This window comes from Chiloscyllium plagiosum, unplaced genomic scaffold, assembly GCF_037043375.1.
Source record: "Chiloscyllium plagiosum isolate Xiang-an unplaced genomic scaffold, Cpla_swu_hap1 HiC_scaffold_29, whole genome shotgun sequence".
Lineage (NCBI taxonomy): Eukaryota > Metazoa > Chordata > Chondrichthyes > Orectolobiformes > Hemiscylliidae > Chiloscyllium > Chiloscyllium plagiosum.
In genome coordinates this window covers 95886319-95907948 of record NW_028270167.1, presented here as the reverse complement: position 1 = coordinate 95907948, position 21630 = coordinate 95886319, and the positions used below count along the sequence as shown (strand labels likewise).

The 21630-nt window shown below is 42.8% G+C and overlaps 1 protein-coding gene across 1 annotated transcript in view; it reads left to right on the top strand.

Moving 5' to 3' along the window:
- LOC122547008 (uncharacterized) overlaps positions 1 to 21630 on the top strand; it is a 57739-nt gene that overhangs the window by 2048 nt on the left and 34061 nt on the right. Inside the window, exons 2-5 of the mRNA XM_087976554.1 lie at positions 6479 to 6528; positions 12592 to 12736; positions 14897 to 14973; positions 15059 to 15220. Of these exons, the coding sequence (XP_087832680.1) occupies positions 6495 to 6528; positions 12592 to 12736; positions 14897 to 14973; positions 15059 to 15220 (418 nt within the window). The 5' untranslated portion in view covers positions 6479 to 6494. The remainder of the gene's footprint in view (positions 1 to 6478; positions 6529 to 12591; positions 12737 to 14896; positions 14974 to 15058; positions 15221 to 21630) is intronic.

The window sequence follows — 21630 nt, the reverse complement described above, 5'->3', positions numbered from 1 at the left end:
CCTACGTGCACAGTGTTAATTGTTTCAATGGAAACACTTTCTGACTGTCCTCTCAGGAAAACCACTAGATGATTCTGAACTGGTCTGCAGATTTTCCTCTGAACGCTGTTTACAAGACTGATAAACGTACTAAATTCACCAGTCTTTATAAATGTTCTATCAAAAGAGTTAGGACACTCAGCCCATCATGCCTGATCAGAACTTCAGTGAGATGATCATAGAACTCAAGATTGAAAGCTTCCCTCATTCACTTATGTTAATGCTGAAGCCAGCTCCCTTCTGTCACATTGAATATCCTGGTCAATGTCCTGTGCACACTCTGCAGGACAGTTATATCCCTCCTGTAATATGCGGTTTCCAGAACAACATACGGTAGTCTGGGTGTGGCACAAAATATGCAACAGAAGGGAGAATTATTTAGAAATCACCCATAGTTTGATTAACGGGTTTTGCATGACCAACAGAATTTAATGTTTCACAAACCATTAATGCTCATCCGTGAAGAAAGTAGTAAATGTCAGAAACACATTGTGACCTTTTCACTACAATGAAATCGATACCAATCGTGTCCTGTTTTCACTGTTATTCATACTCTGTCTGCGAGAGTGGTAACAGTAGTGCGGCAGCCCAAAGGTGTTCCGGGGAAGAGTAGATGGAGAAGGACATGGGCGGGACATGTGGGATTAAGAAATCACTGACTCGTGTGATACAGTAACTGAGTGGAAGGGGCTGTATTGACTGAGTGGAATGAGAAGTAGTGACTGAGGTGAATGGGATAGTCTGACTTAAGGGAATCGGATGCAGTGACTGAGGTGAATGGGTTGAACTGATAGTGGGGTGCACTGACTGAATGGAGTGGCATGTGGTGACTGAGGCAAATAAGGTACAGTGACTGAAAGTAGTGGGAGGGAATTACTGAGGTGGGGTTGGATTTATGAGTGAGGGGAATGGAACATAGTGAGTGGGATGCAGTCACTGAGGACAATGGTAATCATTGACTGAGGGGATGGAATTTAGCTTCTGATGGGAATTAGATATTGTGACTGACGCGAGTGGGATGTAGCGATTGATGAAAATCGAAATTGGAGACTGAGGGCAGAAGGGTTACAAGACTGATGGTAGTGGAACGTGGTGGCTGGCAGGTGTAGGATGCTGCGACTGAGGAAGGGTTGTATGTTGGAGCAACATTCGTAAAACTAATAGGGATCACAAATTAATACAGGCAGAGTCATACAGCATTTGATGTTAACAACAGAGAAAATTAAAATCCTTTGGCTTACTGCACCATGCCATGCAACTTACTATTCTAACCAATTTCGACATCTTGTGTGCCCTGTAGTCTGAAGTCGACACCTGACTATTTCTTCAAAGTTATGAGGATTTCTGCTTCTCTCAGTCTTCGAGACAGTGAGTTCCAGGTTCCCACCACTCTCTCGATGAAAAAGATCCCAACAGTACAGTCAGCATAGACGAATACAGGCCCTAACATTAAGAGATAACCTGCAAGCAATGCAGGAACTGAAATTAATGAAGAGACTTAAAGTAGGAAAAAATCTGACTTCAAGACAGACCCTGAAGACAGTACAATTCTCCAAGTTAAATAGCTGTTGTCACATTGTTTGTGCTGCACCCAGACAATTGCATGTTGTTAAGGAAGCCGCACATTATAGGATGGACATAATTGCCCAGCAGTGGGTGCAGAGGAGATTTGCCAGGATACTATGTGACTGCAAATTTTCAGTGATGAAGAAAGCTTGAACAGGCTGTGCTTTTTATCCTATGAGCATAGCATGTGGACACAGGTGGCTGCGGGCATTGGGTAAAGGTGGGGAAAGTCAGGAGAGTGGGACCGATGCAGATGCAACAAAACTAAGAGAGGTATGGACAAAGAACGTTTCCAGATTTAAGTTTGTTCACTGAATTGGAAGGTTCATTTTCAGACGTTTCGTCAGCATACGAGGTAACATTGTAGGATTGCTTGTACAATGCCATGCTTGTAGGATTTCTCGTGCATGTCTCTGTTTGGCTTGTCCGAGGATGGATGTGTTGCCCCAATCGAAGTGGTGTCCTTCCTCATCCATATATAGAACATAGAACATAGAACAACTCAACGTAGAACAGGCCCTTCAGCCCTCGATGTTGCACCAACCTGTGAACTATTCTCAGCCCTTCCCCTACTCTCTCCCAAAATCATCCATGTGCTTATCTAAGGATTGTTTAAATCTCCCTAATGTGGCTGAGTTGACTACATTAGCAGGTAGGGCATTCTACACCCTTACCACTGTCTGTGTAAAGAACCTGCCTCTGACATCTGTCTTAAATCTATAACCCCTCAATTTGTAGTTATGCCACCTCGTACAAGCTGACATCATTGTCATAGGAGAAAGACTTTCACGGTCTGCCTATCTGATCCTCTGATCAGCTTGTTTGTCTCTACCAAATCCCCTCTTAGCCTTCTTCTTTCCAATGAGAACAGACTCAAGTCTTTCAGCCTTTCCTCATAAGACCTTCACTCCAGACCAGGCAACAAACTGGCAAATCTCCTCTGCACCTATTTCACTGTTTCCACGTCCTTCCCAAAATTTTCAGGGGACCAGACCTGTACACAATATTCCAAGTGTGGCCACACCAGCGTTTTGTATAGTTGCAACATGATATTGCAGCTCCGGAACTCAATCCCTCTACCAATGAAATCTAACACACCTTATGCCTTCTTAACGGCACTATCCACCTTTCAGGGATCTATGTAGATGGACTCCTAGGTCCCTCTGCACATCTACGCTACCAAGAATCTTTCCATTACCCAGTACTCTGCCATCCTGTTATTCTTCCCAAAGTGCATCACCTCATATTTAGCTGCATTGAACTCCATTTGCCACCTCTAAGCCCAATTCTGCAGTTTATCCAAAGTCCCCCTGCAACCTGTAACATTCTACAAAACTGTCCACTACTCCACCGACTTTAGTGTCGCCTGCAAACTTACTAATCCATCCGCCTACGCCTGAGTCGAAGTCATTTCGAAATATGACAAACAGCAGTGTTCCCAAATCAGATCCTTGCGGCACACCACTAGTAACTGGACACCAGGCTGAATATTTTTCATCAACCACCACTCGCTGCCTTCTTTCAGAAAGCTAATTTCTAATCCAAACTGCTAAATCACCCTCAATTCCATGCCTCTGTCAGGATACTCGTGAGAGGGTTGCGAAGAAGTATTTAGATGCACCTTAGCGATGTCAAGTGATGTCAGTGTACGTGTCACTGTGAAAGTATTGGAATTGTTAGTGTTGGATTCTGTGTAGCGGAGGGTTTTGTGATGTTGATAGTTACATCTCAATGTCTGTGGTTCACCTTTGACTTCCATGTGATATACAAACCAAATGGACTCCGACAGCTCAACTGGTAGATTGGCTGATTTGTGATGAAGAATGATCCAAACAGAGGAGATTCCTTTCCCACAACGGCTGGCTTCGCCATGGAGGACTCTTCTTTTCAATCCTACAATCCTACAATCCACCCGTGGTTTGTTGACTCTCAGGGTAATCCACCAATTGTCTACTTCACAGAATCCTCTAATATATAAGAGACACTTTCAACCTATTGACTCTGAACCATTAAAATACTCTGGTCATGTCAAATTGACGTCCTCAGCCCATAACCTTGAATAATAAGGCACAACTGTTCATCCAAGTATTCAGTAAACGATTCGACTTTCGCCACCTCCAACTTCCTTGTTGACAGTGCAATCCCTACCACCACTACAATTTGCATGGATTTTCTTTTTACTTCGCCACCCCCCCGCCCCCAAATGCCCATAAATGTCTGCCTCTCATCGTAAAATGCTGTCATCTTGTTATTCCACCTGATGCTTCCTTTCTGGAAAGTGAGACCAGCCCAACTGCGAATGTTGGCAATCTGAAAAAGAAACAAAACGCTGTGTCGACCTCAGCAGGTCTGGCGTGATCTGAGGAGAGAGAAACAGATGTAACATTTCTGGTTTCATGATGAACGGTTTCGAGAGCTCAAACAGAAACTGATTATTCCTCCACAGATACTTACATGACCTGTAGAGCTACAGCAATCTCTGATTTTGGTTTAAACTGTCATCACAGTTCATTTCATAAAATATTTTCTTCCACTCCCTCTCCAAAAGTCGATAATGTCGCACATTGCCTCACTATACCGCATCTATAACCTGATAGCCTTCACATAAAACCTGCTAAGATCTATGCTCAACTTCACGTCATCCCAGATGTTTCCAGGGGCATGGATAAAAGGTCAGTATGTCGGCCAAGGTTAATTACACAGCACTCTTCATGACAGACTAATCATTCTGGGATATGTTAATCAATGCCATCAAAACAATGCAGTTTGCAACAACAACATGAAAAAATGGAGAAATAAATATTTCTTAATTTGGTTCTGTGGATTATTCAATTAGAATGGCACAGTTTACCATAGTCATTACGTGTGTCATATTGTAGACAGTCCTACATACGTCACTGTAGACATTTCAAGTTTAAAACAAGTGTAAACAATTCAATTGTAGTTCGTTCGTTTGGGCCCATTTGAAGAATGAAACACAGAGTTGATGTTAATCTGTCTGGATCCCAGATTGAGGGATGAACATGAACGTTAAATGTCCATTGGGGTATCAGTGAGAAAAGCAGACGTAGCTCATTCTGTCTTTCGATGTCTTATTGAAAGTGGATACTAAATTTCAAGTCAAACGAGAGATAGCGGGATATAGCAATCAATGTTTCACAGCTCCAATAATGGAGAGAGATTGCTTCGGGTCTGGGTGAGTGAGTGAGCAAGGGAGATTTTGATCTGTCTCCCTGAAGAGGTAAAATTGTAGGCAAAGTAATGGAGTATTAGCTGTGGCTGGCAGCTTCTTGAACAATAAGCTCATTGCGGCTGGTGATATATGAACCAAATTTGCCGATGCTTGGGATAATACAAAATAAGTGGTCATGGAGATCTTTAATCTACACATGATTTCGAAAACAAAAATAGAGAATGCTTTTAATAGCCACCATGAAGAGTTCATGGGAAAATCTTGCGATATTTTCTTAGACCAATATTGTCATGAAAATATGACATCTTCATTGTATAACTTCCTTTTTGCCTTATGGAACCACCAAGGAAAATGTCGTTCTCTCCAGAGCAGTGGAGGTCATGAGTGATGAAAAAGATGATAGGGATACTAAATTTCAAGTCAAACGAGAGATAGTGTGATACAGCAATCAATATTTCACAGCTCCAATAATGGAGAGAGATTGATTCGGGTCTGGGTGAGTGAGTGAGCAAGGGAGGAGAGGAGAGGTTGACTGAGCTCGGACTTTTTTCATTGTAGAAAAGGAGGATAAGAGTGGACATAATTGAGGAATACAAGATAATGAGAGGCATAGATAGAGTCGATAGCCAGGGCAGAAATGACTACCACAAGGGGTCATAGTTTTAAGCTGGTTGGCGGAAAGTATAAAGGGGATGTCAGAGGCGGGTTCTTTGCACAGAGAGTTGTGAGAGATTGGAATGCATTGCCAGCAGCAGTTGTGGAGGCAAGGTCATTGGGGACATTTAAGAGACTGCTGGACATGCATATGGTCACAGAAATTTGAGGGTGCATACATGAGGATCAGTTGTCGGCACAACATCGTGGGCTGAAGGGCCTGTTCTGTGCTGTACTGTTCTATGTTCTATGTTCTATGAGCAAATGTCTGACATCGTTTTGATTGACTCCTGAACAGAAGCAATCATACAGAACAGAAAAAGAAGCTAATGGCTGCACTCAAAGCAGTTTCTCAATTGATGCTCACAGCCTTCAATGTTATGAAACGCGATCCAAACACTTTTCAGTGTTTCCAGCGTCAACATTTACAAATATTGCAGTGCAGGAGACAGATAAACTTCCGTCCGCTGGGTCCCCAGTGAGGAAAGTGTGTAGATTACACTCCATAGGTGAATTATTGAGTTAAAGTGATGGGGTGAGATCATAGAAATAGAGAAACCCAACAGTGTTAAAGAAGCCTATTCGGCCCATTGAGTCCATAGAGACCATCCAAAGAGCATCTCACCCACACCCTCGCCCCGACCATATTCCTCTAAGCCCGCATTGCCCCTAACTAACCCACCGAACCTGCATATCCATATATAGTATGTGCAATTCCGCATAAGTAATTCACCTAATTTGCACATCTTTGAACAGTAGGAGAAAACCAGAGCACTCAGAGTAAACCATGCAGACAAGGGGAAATTCCACACAGGAATTTATCCAACAGTGGAATCGACCCGAGCACTGTGAGGCAGCAGTGCTAACTATTATGTCTCTGTGTCACACTGACAGACGTCAACAGCTGTAAAATTAAATTCTCTGCAGTTAATACCCCACCCCCCGCCGCCCCTACCACGATACATTTCCTCCTATTCTCGCTTGAACTCCCCTTCTCTCACATAAATTTTCTGTTTCACTTTCTAGAATATCACATATTGAGATGAGGACACTGCTGCTGATCCTCGGGTTGCTGAGTAAGTCATTTGCATAGTAGTCAAACCTCATTGTGGTTTATTTAAATTTAAATTAAATGGGAGCAACAGCTCACCTGGTACCATTCATCCGTGACTTTATGGATATTCCTGCGATTTGCGTGTTGCAAAGAATGATGCCATTTTTGCAGTAAACACAGAACATAAATGGAAATTTTAAAACTAAGTTGAATGGTAGGTCTTTGTTAAATCGACTTCCTCGTTCCCATGGTGAGCTCATTCCTACTGGACTGATAAAGGATTAACCAGCCTTTTTTTTTCAAATGGGGAATATCTGGAATCAGTAGAAGCTGAAGTGACTGATTTTCTACCCACAGTTCTTACCACATTAGAGTGGCAACAACAGTTAGAAATGCCACTAAAGCCATCTGCTGATTATTGAATGGAGCAAGTCACCAAATTCAGTTTGGAACCTCTTCATCACTATTTTAATTGATACTGTACCGAGTCGGATTCTTGTTGCTCCAGTGTACACACAATGCAGCATTCATATGATTCTTAATTCGTCTGTGAAATCTGTTATTAACCCCGCCTATAGCATGGGGGAGAAATGAACCAGACCTCTCCAGTCTTTCATTGCAACATTCAGGCCCTCAAGCCCTTTTGAGCATTCAATGAGATCGTGGCTGATCTGTGATCATAGAAATCAAGATTTCTTTCCTTTTAATTATTTGTTTCATTTCTACATAAGGCAAGGGTGGCTGTCCCCACAATATTGCTTATTATACAGGCACAGAGCTGTTTACTAATCACATACAGTGTGATTCTCTGCATCATACATTCTGAACAGATTTGCGATTGTGAGACGTAACCCTCAAATTTGTAAGTGAAGAAGGCGATAAAAGCAGATGTATAATATTAACCGTTCAAGCAGTGAAATAAGTGAACGGCGCTTTCAGCTCTTCCTCTCACTCACACGTTCTGTGAAAGAGATTGCAGTAGTGGGAGAGCATAACAATGAGACTGATAAGAGGACAGACCATGCCAAAGGGGTGGAGGACTTGAGCAGGGTGTGTGGAGTGAGGCTTGTGGGAAGTAATCCCTGAGGTGAGTGTGATATTGTAACTGAGGGGATTAGAACATCGTAACAGGGTTGTCAGATTTAGCGACTATGTGGAATGCATTGAAGTGAATGACCAGAGTGGGAATGCAATAATTGGTGGAGTGTGATATGAAGCCTGAGGTGAGTGGGATGTGTTGACTGAGGTTAGTAGGTTCGTATGAGTGAGATGGCATGGGATTTAGCCATTGTGCGGTTTGGGATACAGTGACTCAGGTAAATGGGAAGCAATGAATGAGAACCGTGAGTATCAGTAACTCAGAGCGGTGAGATTTAGTGACTGAGGGAAATGGGATACAGAAACTGAGGGACGTGGAATATGGAGACTGTTGTGAGCATGGTATGGTGACTGAGGGGAGTTGAGGGGAGTGACCGAGTGACCGAGTGACCGAGAGGAACACGATGGAGTGACTTATTGGAGTGAGATGCAGATACAGAGGGAAGTAAGAAGTGGTGACGGAGGGAAGTGAAATATAGTCACTGAGGGGAGTGGATTGCAGTGATTCCGAAGAGTGGAATGCAATCCCTTCGGATAGTGTTATGCTGTCACTGAGGGGAGTGGAATGCAGTCAATAACTGAAGTTGGATATAGTAATCGAGGCATGAGAAATGCAGAGATTGTGATGAGTCGGGTTCTGTTAAAAATGGGAAAATGATGTTGTGACTTTTCTGAGTGGAGTTTCGTGAACGGGGAAACAGGACACAAAGAGTGAGAATGTGACATAGTGACTGAGGGGAATATATTGAAGTAATAAAATAATGGAGATGTAGTGACTTTGGGGAGTGGGATGTGTTGACTGAAGGTAACAACTGGGATAAATGCGATACAGTGACTGAGGATAATTCCATGTTGCAAGACAGAATAATATCACGCAGTGACCAAAAGGTGTGGAATGAAGTGTCTGATGGGAAAGGATTGTATTAAGTCAGAAGGTCGGTGTGGACTTGTTGGGCTGAAGGCCCTGGTTCTGTACTGTAGGGAGTCTAATCTAATCTAAGGAATGGAGAAATACAAATGCTAGTTTTGGAGAATTAAAGTTTCTGAACAACAGTATTCCACCCCAGAATACAGCACACTGCACTTACTGCACGAACTGGACGCTGATTACAGACCACACTGGGCTTCATCTCGAGTTTCAGGTGGCTGGGAGATCGCTCTGGAATTGCTTCGAGGCCAAGAAACTACGCTGAGACCTTTTCAGGCCAAGGGATTACCACGTACCACAAGAAGACCACCACGCTGATGCAGAAATTGAGGGGTTTGGAGTGTACTGAGTGAGAGAATGGAAGGTGCAGTGACTGAGGGGAGTGGAATGATGTGCCTGAGGTATGCTGTCTTCCCTGAATAAGGAGAGGGAGATGGTGTGACTGAGCCGGGTTGGGTGCTGTGTCGGAGTGGATTATGAATGCATTGACTGAGGAAAGTGCTTTAAGTGACGAAGGGGAATATGATGCGGCTTAGCATTTGTGTGTAGTGACAGAGATGACTGAGATTCCATAACTTAGGGGAGGGGATGTGTGTGATGCAATGAATGAGGACGCGGTCCCGAATGCAGTGACTGAGGTGAGTGTGATACAGTGACTGAGGGGAGTGAGATGGGGTGTGTGAGGACGTGACGTGTGACTGATGGCAGTATCTTCCAATAACACATCAAAGTGAGAGAAGGTAAGTACCAGAGGTCAGGTAAATTAGCTGAATGGTGTGGCTCCTTTTGAAATATCTATCACATCATTTTCAAACTAACTTAATCATAGATTTGGATAGCATAGAAACAGATTCTTTGATTCAATTGGTCCATGCTGACCAGATATCCTAATCGAGTCTAATTTGCCATTACTAGTCCAATATCCCTCTTAACGTTTCCTAATAATATTCCCATCCAGATACCTTTTAAAATTTACAATTGTATTAACCTCCATCACTTCCCCTGGCAAATGAATCCATTCACCCACCATTCTCTGCATGAAAATGTTACTCTTTAGATCCCTTGTAGATGTTTTCGCCTCTCACTCTAAAACTATATCCAGACTCCGCCATTCCAGGGAAAATATCTTGTCGATTTACTCTAACCATGAATCACATCAATTTTTAACCTCTACACAGTCACCCCTCAGCTGCGGATGCACCAGCGAGAACAGCATCAGCTTATTCAGCCTTTCCTTTTAGCTCAAATCCTCCAACCCTGGCAACATGCTTGCAAATCTTTTCTGAATCGTTTAAAGTTTTCAAATCTCCTTCTGCTCGGACGCAGGCCAGAATTGCATAAAATATTCCAAAAGTGGCCTAACTAACGTCCTGTACAGCCACATCATGACCTCCCAACTGCAGTACTCAATGCTCTGTCCAATAAAGGAAAGCATACCAAATGCCTTGTTCACCATTCTATCTACCTGTGACTCCACTTTCAAGGAACTATGAACTGCACTCCACGGTCTCTTCGGTCAGCAACACTCCCTTGAACGTGACCATTAAGTGTATACGTCCTGCTCTGATTCGCCTTTCCGAAATACAGCATCTCACATTTATCTCAATTAAACTCCATCTGACACTCCTCAGCCCATTGGCCCATCTGACTAAGATCCAGTTGTGCTCTGAGGTAACCTCCTTCGTGTACCACGACAGCTCCAATTTTGGTGTCATCTGCAAATGTATTCAGCATTCCTCCTATGCTCACATCCAAATCATTTATATCAGTGACCAAAAGCAGTGGAAAGATCACCCCTCCTTGTGGCACACCACTGTTCACAGGCCTCAAGTTTGAAAAGCAACCTTCCACTAACATCCTCTGTCTTCTATCTTCAAGCCAGTTCCGTATCCAAATGGCTAGTTCTCCCTGCATTCCATGAGATTTATCCTTGCTTACCAGTCGACCATGAGGATACATTTCAAATGTCTTACTGCAGTCCATGTAAAGCATATCCACTGCTGGGCCTTCATCAATGCTCTTTGTTACTTCTGATAAATCAAACTGCATGTATTTCAATGAATGAGGCCTAATATTGAAGGTAGATGTAGTCAGAACATGGTTAGGGACACGGGACTGGGATATGATAGCAATTACAGAGACATGGCTGAGAGATGGATAGGACTGGCACCTTAATTTTCCAGGATGCAAATGCTATAGGAAGCATAAAAAGGGGGGAAGAAACGAGGATGAGCAGCGTATTTGATAAGGGATAGCGTAATGGCTGAACTTTAGAAGGAAATTCCGATGAATGCATCCAGGGAAATTATTTTGTTGGTACTGCGAAATAGAACAAGGATGAACACCTTGCTGAGATTGTATTCTAGATCCCGCCTGATAGTCAACGTGAAATTGCGATGCAAATTTGTAAGGAGATCTCAGTTATCTGTGAGAATAATAGGGTGGTATTGGTAGAGGGCTTTAATTTGACTGGGAATGCCATAGTGTTAAGGTTTTAGATGGAGTCGAAGAGTGTGGTGCTGGAAAAGCCCAGCCAGTCAGGCAGCACTGGAGGAGCAGGAGAATCGATGTTTCAGGCATACGTCCTTCATCAGGGCTTATGCCTGAATCGTCGATTTTCCTGCTTTTCAGTTGCTGCCTGACTGGCTGGGCTTTTCCAGCGCCACATTTTCGACTCTAATTTCCAACATCTGCGGTCCTCAATTTCTCTCGGGTTTGGATGGAGACGAATTTGTTAAGTGTGAAGAAGGACATTTTCTGATTCAGTATGTCGATGTACCTATCAGATAAGCAGCAAAACGTGACCTACTCTTTGGAAATAAGGCGGGGCAGGTGACTGAGATGTCATTGGGGCAGCACTTTGGGGCCAGCGACCATAATTGCTCCCCTGGAACATTGGGGAGACAGGCCGCCTACTTGCGCAATGTTTCAGGGAACACCTCTGGGACACCCGGACCAACCAACCCAACCACCCCGTGGCTGAACACTTTAACTCCCCCTCCCACTCCGCCAATGACATGCAGGTCCTTGGCCTCCTCCATCGTCAGACCCTGACGACACGACGCCTGGAGGAAGAGCGCCTCATCTTCCACCTAGAAACCCTCCAACCACACAGGATGAATGTAGATTTCTCCAGCTTCCTCATCTCCCCCCCACCTTAAGTCAGTCCCAAACCCCGGATTCAGCACCGCCCTCTTGACCTGCAATCTTCTTCCCGACTTCTCCGCCCCCACCCCCTCTCTGGCCTAACACCCTCACCCTCACCGCCTTCCACCTATCGTATTCCCAGCGCCTCTCCCCCAAATTCCCCCCCCACCCCTATCTTTTATCTCAGCCCGCTTGGCACACCAGCCTTTTTCCTGAAGTAGGGCTTATGCCCGAAACGTCGATTCTCCTGCTTCTCGGATGCTGCCTGGTCTGCTGTGTTTTTCCAGCACCACATTTTTCAACTCTGAGGACAAAAAGGTAACCAGGAAGACAATATAGCACCTCAAATATCAGCAAGGCAACCTATGTGTGGAGCCACATGAGATGGTGGATATCAGAAACGAGTATTTTTCATCAGTTTTTTCTGTGGAGAAGGACATGTAAGATACAGTATGTGTCGAAAACATGGTGATATTTTTTTAAAATATCCATATTACAGAAGAGGAGATGTTGGATCTCTTAAATGTGGATGAATCTGTTTCAGTACTTTCCGGCAGTGCTGTTTTGAATTCAAACAACTATTGCGTCAAACTAAATTTGTTATTTTTTCTTAATTTCTTCTTTCACCATCCATCTTTCCACCTTGACCTCTCGTTCTTCGTTCTCTCTTCTCTGAGAACAGTTCATTCAATCCTATACTTTCCAAATGCATTGGAATATCGCTTTCTATGATATAACCTCTATTCCTCAATTTTGTTCCTTTACTCGGGAACTGGCAGTGATGTTTCTTCTTTCCAGGTCGCTATGGCAACTTGAGATTGCAGTTATGGCTGTGTGAATGTATGTGCAGCTCACTTTGTGATATTGGTGATAATTTGCACAATCGTGTTAAAACATCTTTCTATCATATAGGACTCTCGACAGCAGAGACTGGCCCGTGTGTAAATCACAAAGTCCTAAATGATGCTTGGAGGAGCATTGACTGCACTCATACTCAACGTTCCAATGAGGTGAAAGGCGACAATAAACTCGAGAATGGATGGTACAGGTTTAACAGGTAACAGGGAAAGCCGAATCTACGTTCCATAATCTATCAATACAGTATTAGGAGTGTGTTACAGCAGAGTAAACATTTGTAATATCATATGCTTTAGATTTGGACAAGGATGTGGAAACACATGGTTGTGTAAACTAGAGCAGCCAGAGGAAACCAATGCCAATGCGGGAAGTATAAGCAAATTTCATACAGACGCTCCTCCGAGACTGAAACTGAACGTGGAACGCTGGCGATTTGAGGCAGCAGTGGAAACCACTGAGCTACCTTGTCACTAACGCTGTGGATTCGAATATGATGGTAGTGCGCGGGGGGGAGGGGGGGGGAGGGAGAGGGGGAAGATTTTGTCACTGAGGCAAATCAGTGGCAGATGGGAGATAATTCCATTAAGTGCGAGGTAATTCAAACTGGAAAAAGGAACATGTCAAACGAATGTTCAATACCAAGAAAATAGGGAGCTTGGCAAAAAAAAGGGACTTGTGATGATCCTGCGCATATCGCTGAAAGTGGGAAGAGAGTACAATGGGATAGTTAATGAGGTGTGCTTAATTCTTGCCTTTTTCAGTCCAGGCATAAATTATAAGAGCAAGGAGAACAAGTTGGAGGAGTGCAGAACTTTGGTTATTCACTGCGGCAGTATTGTGTGATGCTGTGGTTGCATTGCATTGGATAGGGTGCAAAGGAGGTTCACCAGGTTGTTGCCTATGATACAGCATTTCAGCAATGAAAAAAAAAATGCATCTGTGTGTCTATTTCTTTGAAGCAGAGAACTTTGAAAGAAGACTTGATGGAAGTGTACAATAGTATGAGGAAAATTGTCAAGAGTTTCTCGAAAGTTTTTGCACTGATAATCAAGGGGAACCTTCCCCCTCCAACCTCCGTCCCAACCAGTCGAAATAAGAACAAGGTGGCGTAATTTTTAAGTGGTTTTGATTGAAATCGAGAAAGAACCATTTCACCAAACGGATGAATGATGGTGCTTCCATCAATGCTTAAAATGTCATAACATACAAGGCAGTGGGCCGAGTGTGTGATTGAATGAGTCGAGTCATTCGTGTTTTCTGGCAGTGAAGACGCAATCGCCCGAATGACTCTTCTGGCCTGTTTTATTCCCTGAACCTACAGTTCTATGAACTGGATAAATAATCATCATAAGACTGGCAAGAACACGTCCAGTCTGGAATTTAGCAGAAGCATGTTTGCTCAGACAATGGAAGCAAATAATGTGCAAAAGTTTAAAGCTGGTCATTATAGATGGAAGGACATCAGAACAGAGTACGAGAATGTTGTGAATCTTTGGAAAATTTTGCCCAAAGAATAATAGGGTCCTTGTGTTTATTTAAACTGAGATGACAGATTTCTAATCATGACGGAATTCAAAGATCATGGAAAAAGGCAAGTAAGTGTAATTAGCCAGGATTGTAGTGAGTGGCGGAGCTCGCAAAGCGTCCAAATGGCTGATTGCTGTTCTTCATGTTTGTGTGGTCCTGTCACTTTAATAACTCACTACATAAAATATGGGTCAGGAAAATCACACCTGATTTCCCAATAAAGGAGGAAAGTTGGATTTAAGCATGAGGTAGAAATAAAGAGGTGTGGACTGATCAGAGAGATAGAAGACAGAACATAGAACATTACAGCGCAGGACAGGCCCTTCGGCCCTCGATGTTGCACCGCCCTTTGAAACCAATCTGAATCTCATCTAACCTTTCCTATTCCATTCTTGTCTGTGCGCCTATCTAAAGACCACTTAAATGCCCTTAAATTTGGCGAGTCTACTACTGTTGCCGCCAGTGCGTTCCACCTCTGACTATTCTCTGAGTAAAGAAACTAGCTCTGACATCTGTCCTATATCTGTCACACCTGAGTTTATAACCATGTCCCCTCATGCTAGTCATCGCCATGAATGGCAATACGTGGAGGCTTATGTACAATGCAACTGTCAGTTTATTACTGCTGCATGAATATCATGCAGCATTAGAAGCATTAGAAATATATGTCATGATAGGGAATGGAGACAGAAGATAAAGTGTCAACTCTTGAGAGAAAAGAGCAAGTTGAAGGTGGCCATTGTGAGAAACCGTTGGAACACAGTGTGCATTTCTCTCGAATGGGACAGTCAATTAACAATTGTGATGAGTTCGCTCTTTCTCTTTTGTTCAGTTCCGGTGGATGGAAAATGCCAGAGACTGCTGTTCCAGCACATCATTGCTCCACAGAAGCTTCAGGATGGTTAAATGGTACGTTCACTCTTTCTACAGAACATGTATTTGCATTCGTTGCCCCTAAAAGCAAGATAATCAAATTGTGAACTCGTTATTGCAGCTACTCATCCCACCGAGTCCCAGGGAAAAACGAATGGCACAGTATGTTTCAACTGGGATGGCAAGCTCTGCCATTGGACCAAACAGATAACGATTCAAAACTGTTCCAATTACTTTGTGTATTGTTTGAAGAAAACAATGGCAAAAGGCGCTTACTGCACAGGTACAATTCTGTTATGTTATAGAATGAGTGAAAACGAAGTGTCCATTTAACATCAAAGTCACACCAAAAAATTTACACACATTGTGCTTCGTAAATAAACAATGCAAGGAGTTACAGCAAAGCAAACTGAGCATTATTTTTAGTTCTTCTTCAGTTTGCTGTCTGAAGGGACACCCTATCTCCAGCTGCTTGGTAGGTAGGTGCAGGAATGAAGCACAGAACGACGGCAGTTGAAACAGGGATCGCACTTATGTTGCTCTTCCCTAACCTATAAGCTTTTGGACTTCAAACATTCTGCAAGAATCTGAACACATATTAATAGCCGTCGAAGTAGATGGGAGGGAGATGATGGAATGCACAGAATTGGATGGGGGCTTGGAGCCAAGTGGAAAGTCGTGCTGCAGAATGTTGATGCATGGTACTCATAGGAGCTTCCAGAAGAGATTGAATAAAGCCCCATTTTTAGATTTTAAACTAAATTATAATCCCACAGAATTGAGAGCAAGTTGCTAACATAGCTGTAAAATGTGAGTACAAAGCGACAAAATATGGGGACAACCCACAGTGCTCCGATTGCCAGCATGTGACTAGTGGTGTCCCACAAACACCTGCAATAGGTCTTAATTATTCACATTATTTCTTAACTTGGATGTTGCATCGACAGGATCGCATCCGAGTTTTCTCATGACATTAAGTTACACAGAATAATATACAGTTTGGAAGATTGCATAGAGTTACAAAAGATTTTAAAAGACTAAATAAATGGGAATAACTGTGGCAGATTGACTTCAATACAAGAAAGTGTGTGTTTATCTATTTTGGAACGGAAATGATCAATCAGGTAACTTTCTGACCAATATAAAGATAAATATAGTGGATGTACAGACTGACTCAGGGGATCAGTTACTTGGCCCTTTAAAATATCACAAATGAGTTCAGAAAATAACTAAGAAAGCTAACGCAATGCTACCTTTATATCTATAGGACTGGAGTATAAGTGAGCCAATGTATTCTTGCAGCTATACAAAACCCTAGTTAGACCACTCTGACAGTAATGTGAGTAGATCTGGGATTCACGTCTTTGAAAAGGTATATTGTCTATGGAGGGATAATGATGTAGGGTTAATGGAATGACATATAGACTTCAATGATTACATTTCTGGACTGAATCGACAAATTAGGTCTATTTCTCTGATCGGAGTCTTCAAGATATGAACAGAAGAAAAAAGATATAAACTATTCCCATTGGAAATTCTAGAAATAAGGAGCACATTCTGAGAATTTGGATTGACGGTTCTGGAGAAAAGTTAGGGAGCACTTCCAGTCACTAACCAGCTGGTAGATGTTTTGAAATATTTTCCGTAAGTGGCAGTATATGATGGATCAGTGTTTCTTATTAAATTTGAGACAATGTTTCTTCCGTGCATGCGTGAAGTAAAGGATGAAGGAATTTGGGCTAATGGCTGGTCGATGAGTTTCATGAGGCTGGGAGATCGCTCTGGAATTGCCTCGAGGCCAGGAAAGGGACTATCACGTACCACAAGAAGACCACCACGTTGGTGCAGAAATTGAGGGATGTAGAGTGCACTGAGTTAGGGCAGTGAGGATGCAGTGACTGACGGGAGTGGAATGACATACCTGAGGTATGCCGTCTTCGTAAAATAAGGAGAGGGAGATGCTGTGACTGAGCCGAGTGGGTGCTGTGTCAGAGTGGATTACAGACACATTGACTGAGAAGAGTGTCTTGACGTGACGTAGGGAATGGGATGCGACATGGCATTTAGTTGTAGTGACTGAGGAGACTGCGATTCTGTAACTGAAGAGAGGGGTATGTCGCTATTAAGATGTGTGTGATGTAATGAATGATGACACGGTCACTAATGCAGTAACTGAAGTGAGTGTGACATATTAACTGAAGTGAGATGCGATGATTGTGGGATTTGAGGTATAATGACTCAGGTGAGTGTGACATAGTGACTGAGGGGAGGGAGATGTGGTGTATGATGCCATGAGATACTGTGACTAATGGTAATGGCTTCCAATAACAAAGTAAAGCGAGAGAAGGTGAGTACCAGAGGTGAGATGAAGTAACTGAATGGTGTGACTCACAGCGACTGTATATTTTATTGAGCTTTTCTCCTTTTCAAATTCTATCACATCATATCCGAAATAATGTAGTCACAAAGTCATAGAGTTCTACAGCATGGAAACAGACTCTTTGGTCCAACTCATCCATGCGGACCAGATAGGCTAAGCTAATCTAATCTCATTTGCCAGCACTTGGTCCATATCCCGCTTAACATTTCCTGTTCATTTTTCCATCCAGATATCTTTTAAAAGTTGTAATTGTATTAGCCTCCACCACTTCCCCGGCAGCTCATTGCATACACCCACTGCCCTCTGCATGAAAAAGTTATCCTTGAGATCCCTTGTAAATGTTTTCCCTCACACTCGAAACATATGTTCTCTAGTTCCGGACTCCGCCATCCCAGGGAAAATGTCTTGTTTATTTGCCCTAACCATGCATCTCATCAATTTTAAACCTCTTCATAGTCACTCCTCAGCGTCGGATGCACCAGGAAATACAGCCTCAACTTATTCAGCCTTTCAATGTAGCTCAAATCCTCCAACCCTGGCAACATCCTTGCAAATCTTATCTGAATCCTTCAAAGTTTCCCAATATCCTTCTGCTAGGAGGTAGATCAGAGTTGCATAAAATATTCCAAAAGTGCCCGAACTAATGTCCTGTGCAGCTGCATCATGACCTCCCCACTCCTGTATGCAATGCTCTGTCCAAAAAAGGACAGCATACTAAATGCCGTCTGCAATATCCTGTCTCCCTGCAACTCCACTTTCAAGGAACTATGAACCTGCACTCCAACGTCTCATTTTTCATCAACATGCTCCAGGACCTTACCAGTTGATGAATACGTCCTTCTCTGATTTGCCTTTCTGAAATGCAGCACCTCACATTTATCTAAATTAAACTCCATCTGCCACTCCTCATTTGTACTCTAAGGTAGCCATCTTCACTGTCCACATCAGCTCCAATTTTGGTGTCATCTGCAAACTTAGTAACTATACCTCCTATGTTCACATCGAAATCATTTATATAAGTAACCAAAAACAGTGGACCCATTACCCGTCCTTGTAGCATATCGCTGGTCACAGGCCTCCAGTTTGAAAAGCAATCCTCCACCAACACCTTCCGTGTTCTACTATCAAGCCAGTTCCATATCCAAATGGCCAGTTCTCCCTGCATTCCATGAGATCTAACCTCGCTAACCTGTTGATGATGAGGGCAATTCTCAAACGCCTAAATGCAGTCCATATAGTTCACATGCACCTTTCTGCCTTCATCAATCTCTTTGTTCCCTTTGATAAATTAACCTGCATTTATTTCAATGCAGGATGCTCAACATTGAAGTGTAGTTATTGAAAGCTGTTGCTTGACAGGATCCAGTTGTGCCATGACATACGGCATGGATCAGTACTGACTCCTTGATTGTCTATTATGTTTTTTTTTTAAAATAATCGAATCCCTTCAGTTTGGAAGCATGCCATTCGAGTCCACACTGACACACCAAAGAGTTTCACACCCAGACTCTATTCCTGTAAACTGGCATTTCCCATTACTAACCCAACACTATTGAATACTCTGGAGCAATTTAACAAGGCCAATCCACCTAAAAGACACACCATTAGACCGTTGGAGTAAACCAGAGCACCCAGAGGAAACCCACGCAGTTGTGAGAAGAATGAGCAGACTTCACCAGACAGGTCTCCGAGGCTGAAACTGAACGCGAGTCCCTGGTGCTTTGAGGCAGCAGTGCTAGCTGATGTTGTTGTGGTCGTTGGGGGGTGGGGGTAATGGTTGGATTTGGTCACGTAAACACGTCAGTGGCATATTGGAGATAACTCTGTGAAGCGCAAGGACATTCAAATTGGAAAAAGAAGGGCAATGTCAAACAAATACTGAATGCAAAAAAAGAGATAACTCGGAGAAATAAAGGGACTTATGGTGCTCCTAAGCAGGTCGCTAAAAGTGGAAAGAGAACGCATTGGGATAGTTAAGGAGGTATGCATAATTCTTGCCTTTTTAAATCCTGGCATAGTTTATAAGAGCAAGGGTTGCACATTGGAGAAGGGCAGGACTTTGGTTCGTCACAGCGGGAATATTGCACGACGTTCTGGTTACCACACTTAAAATGCGATGTGATTGTATTGGATAGGGTGCAAAGGAGATTCACCTGCCTGTTGCCTATGGTGCAGCATCTTAGCAATGAATAAAAGCTGCATGTGTTTGTCTATTTCTTTGAAGCAGAGAAATTTGAAAAAAGACCTGATAGAGGTCCAAAAGATTCTGAGGAAAATTGTCAAGAGTTTCGAGTAAGTATTTACGCTGATATACATGGGAAACCTTCCCCCTCCTACCTCCGTCTCCACCAGTCGAAATAATAATGAGATGTCATAATTTTAAAGTGGCTTTGATTGGATTCGAGGAAGAACCATTTCACCAAGATGGTGGATGATGGTGCTTGCATGATCACTTAAAATGTCATAACATTCACGGCGATGAGTCGAGTGTGGGATAGGTGTCATTGGTGTATTGTGGCAATACAATCTCAATGGCCCGAAGGACTCTTCTGGGCTGCTTTATTCCCTGATTATATGGTTCTTTCTTATAATCATAAGATTAGCAAGAACAAATCCAGCCTGGAATTTAGCAGAAAGATCTTTGCTCTGACAGTGGGAGCAGTGTTTGCAAATGGATTCGGTGTGAAAATGTGAAGTTGCTCATTTTAGAATGAAGGACAACAGAACAGAGTACGCGAATCTTGTGCAACTTTGAAAATGTTTGCCCAAAGGATTATAGGGTGCTTGTGTTTATTTAAAGCTGAGATGACAGATTCCTAATCATGAGAGAATACAAGGATCATGGGAAAAAGCAAGTAAGTGGAAATATCTGATCAGCCGAGATTGTAGTGAACGGCAGAGATCGCAAAGTGTCCAATTGGCTGATTGGTGTGCTTCATTTTTTTATGACACTAACATTTTAATGTCTCACTAAATAAGATACGGGTCAGGAGGAAAACTCATTCCAAAAAAGGAGGGAAGCTGGATTTAAGCATGTAATAGAAATAGAGGAGGTGTGGACTGTTCGGAGAGATAGAATATAGAACTTAGAACATAGAAGATTACAGTGCACTACAGGCCCTTCAGCCCTTGATGTGGCGCGGACCTGTGAAACCAGTCTGAAGCCCATCTAACCTACACTAGGTTATCTCTTGCGCATATCTATCCAACGATCCCTTAAAGTTGGCGAATCTGCTCAATTTTCCACGCTCCAACTACTTTCTGAGTAAAGAATCACACACTGACAGTAATATGAGTAGATCTAGGATTCACGTCTTTGTAAAGGTGTACTGTCCTTGGAGGGATAATGATGTCGGTTATAGGTTATAGGAATGACACATAGACTTCTGGAGTGAATGGACAAATTAGGCCTGTTTCTCTGATCCGAGTCTTCAAATATTAACAGAAGAAAGAAAATAAAGAAATATCATTTATTTCCACTGGAGATTCTAGAAATAGGGAGCATAGTCTCAGAATTGGGACTAAACAGTTCTGGCGAAAAGTTAGGAAGCACTTCCAGGCAGAAGGGCTGGTGGATTTTTTGAAATCTTTTCCATAAACAGCAGTATATGCTGGATCAATGTTTTGTTTTTAAATCGGAGACAGCTTTTCTTCCGTGTCTGAATGATGTAAAGGATGAAGGAATTTGAGCAAATGGCTGGTCGATGGATTTATTCCTCAGATCAGCCATGCGTTTATTGTGGGCAATTCACAAGAAAATACCTTTAATTCGGCTACTTGTTCCGAAATCTAGCGGGCAATCAAATACTGAAACAACAGTTCAGAATTTATTCCACGTAGTACCAAATATTAGACCTCTCAAGTAAGTAAGCACAAGCCTGCCACCCAACTTCGCTATTAACTGATTAATGTTAGGACAGGACCTCAACCAACTGACATTTCCAGGATTCGCTGCATCTTCGAAGCTGTCCTATTGTTTGATCTTTTCAGATTTTCATATTTTGGTCTCAGAAGTGACAAACTGATGACTTTTTGTTTTAAAGTCCTTTCATCGAAATGACAGCAAATCTGCAAAGTGCCTTCGTATAAAAAGCATTCTCGTTGTTTCTTGTTACATTTGGCCTTGACTACCTGTTAGCAGGCACAGTTCTCCTGTAATTAACTCTGTAAAGTGGGATTTATGAAATGTTATACGAATTGACTGTGTGCATTGACTGCCTGCAGGTCGTGTGCTTTTTGAGCAAAACCACAATGTATTTGCAGGCACATTGAATTTTTGCTGAAAAATCACATGGCCTGCAGGCAAGAGAAAG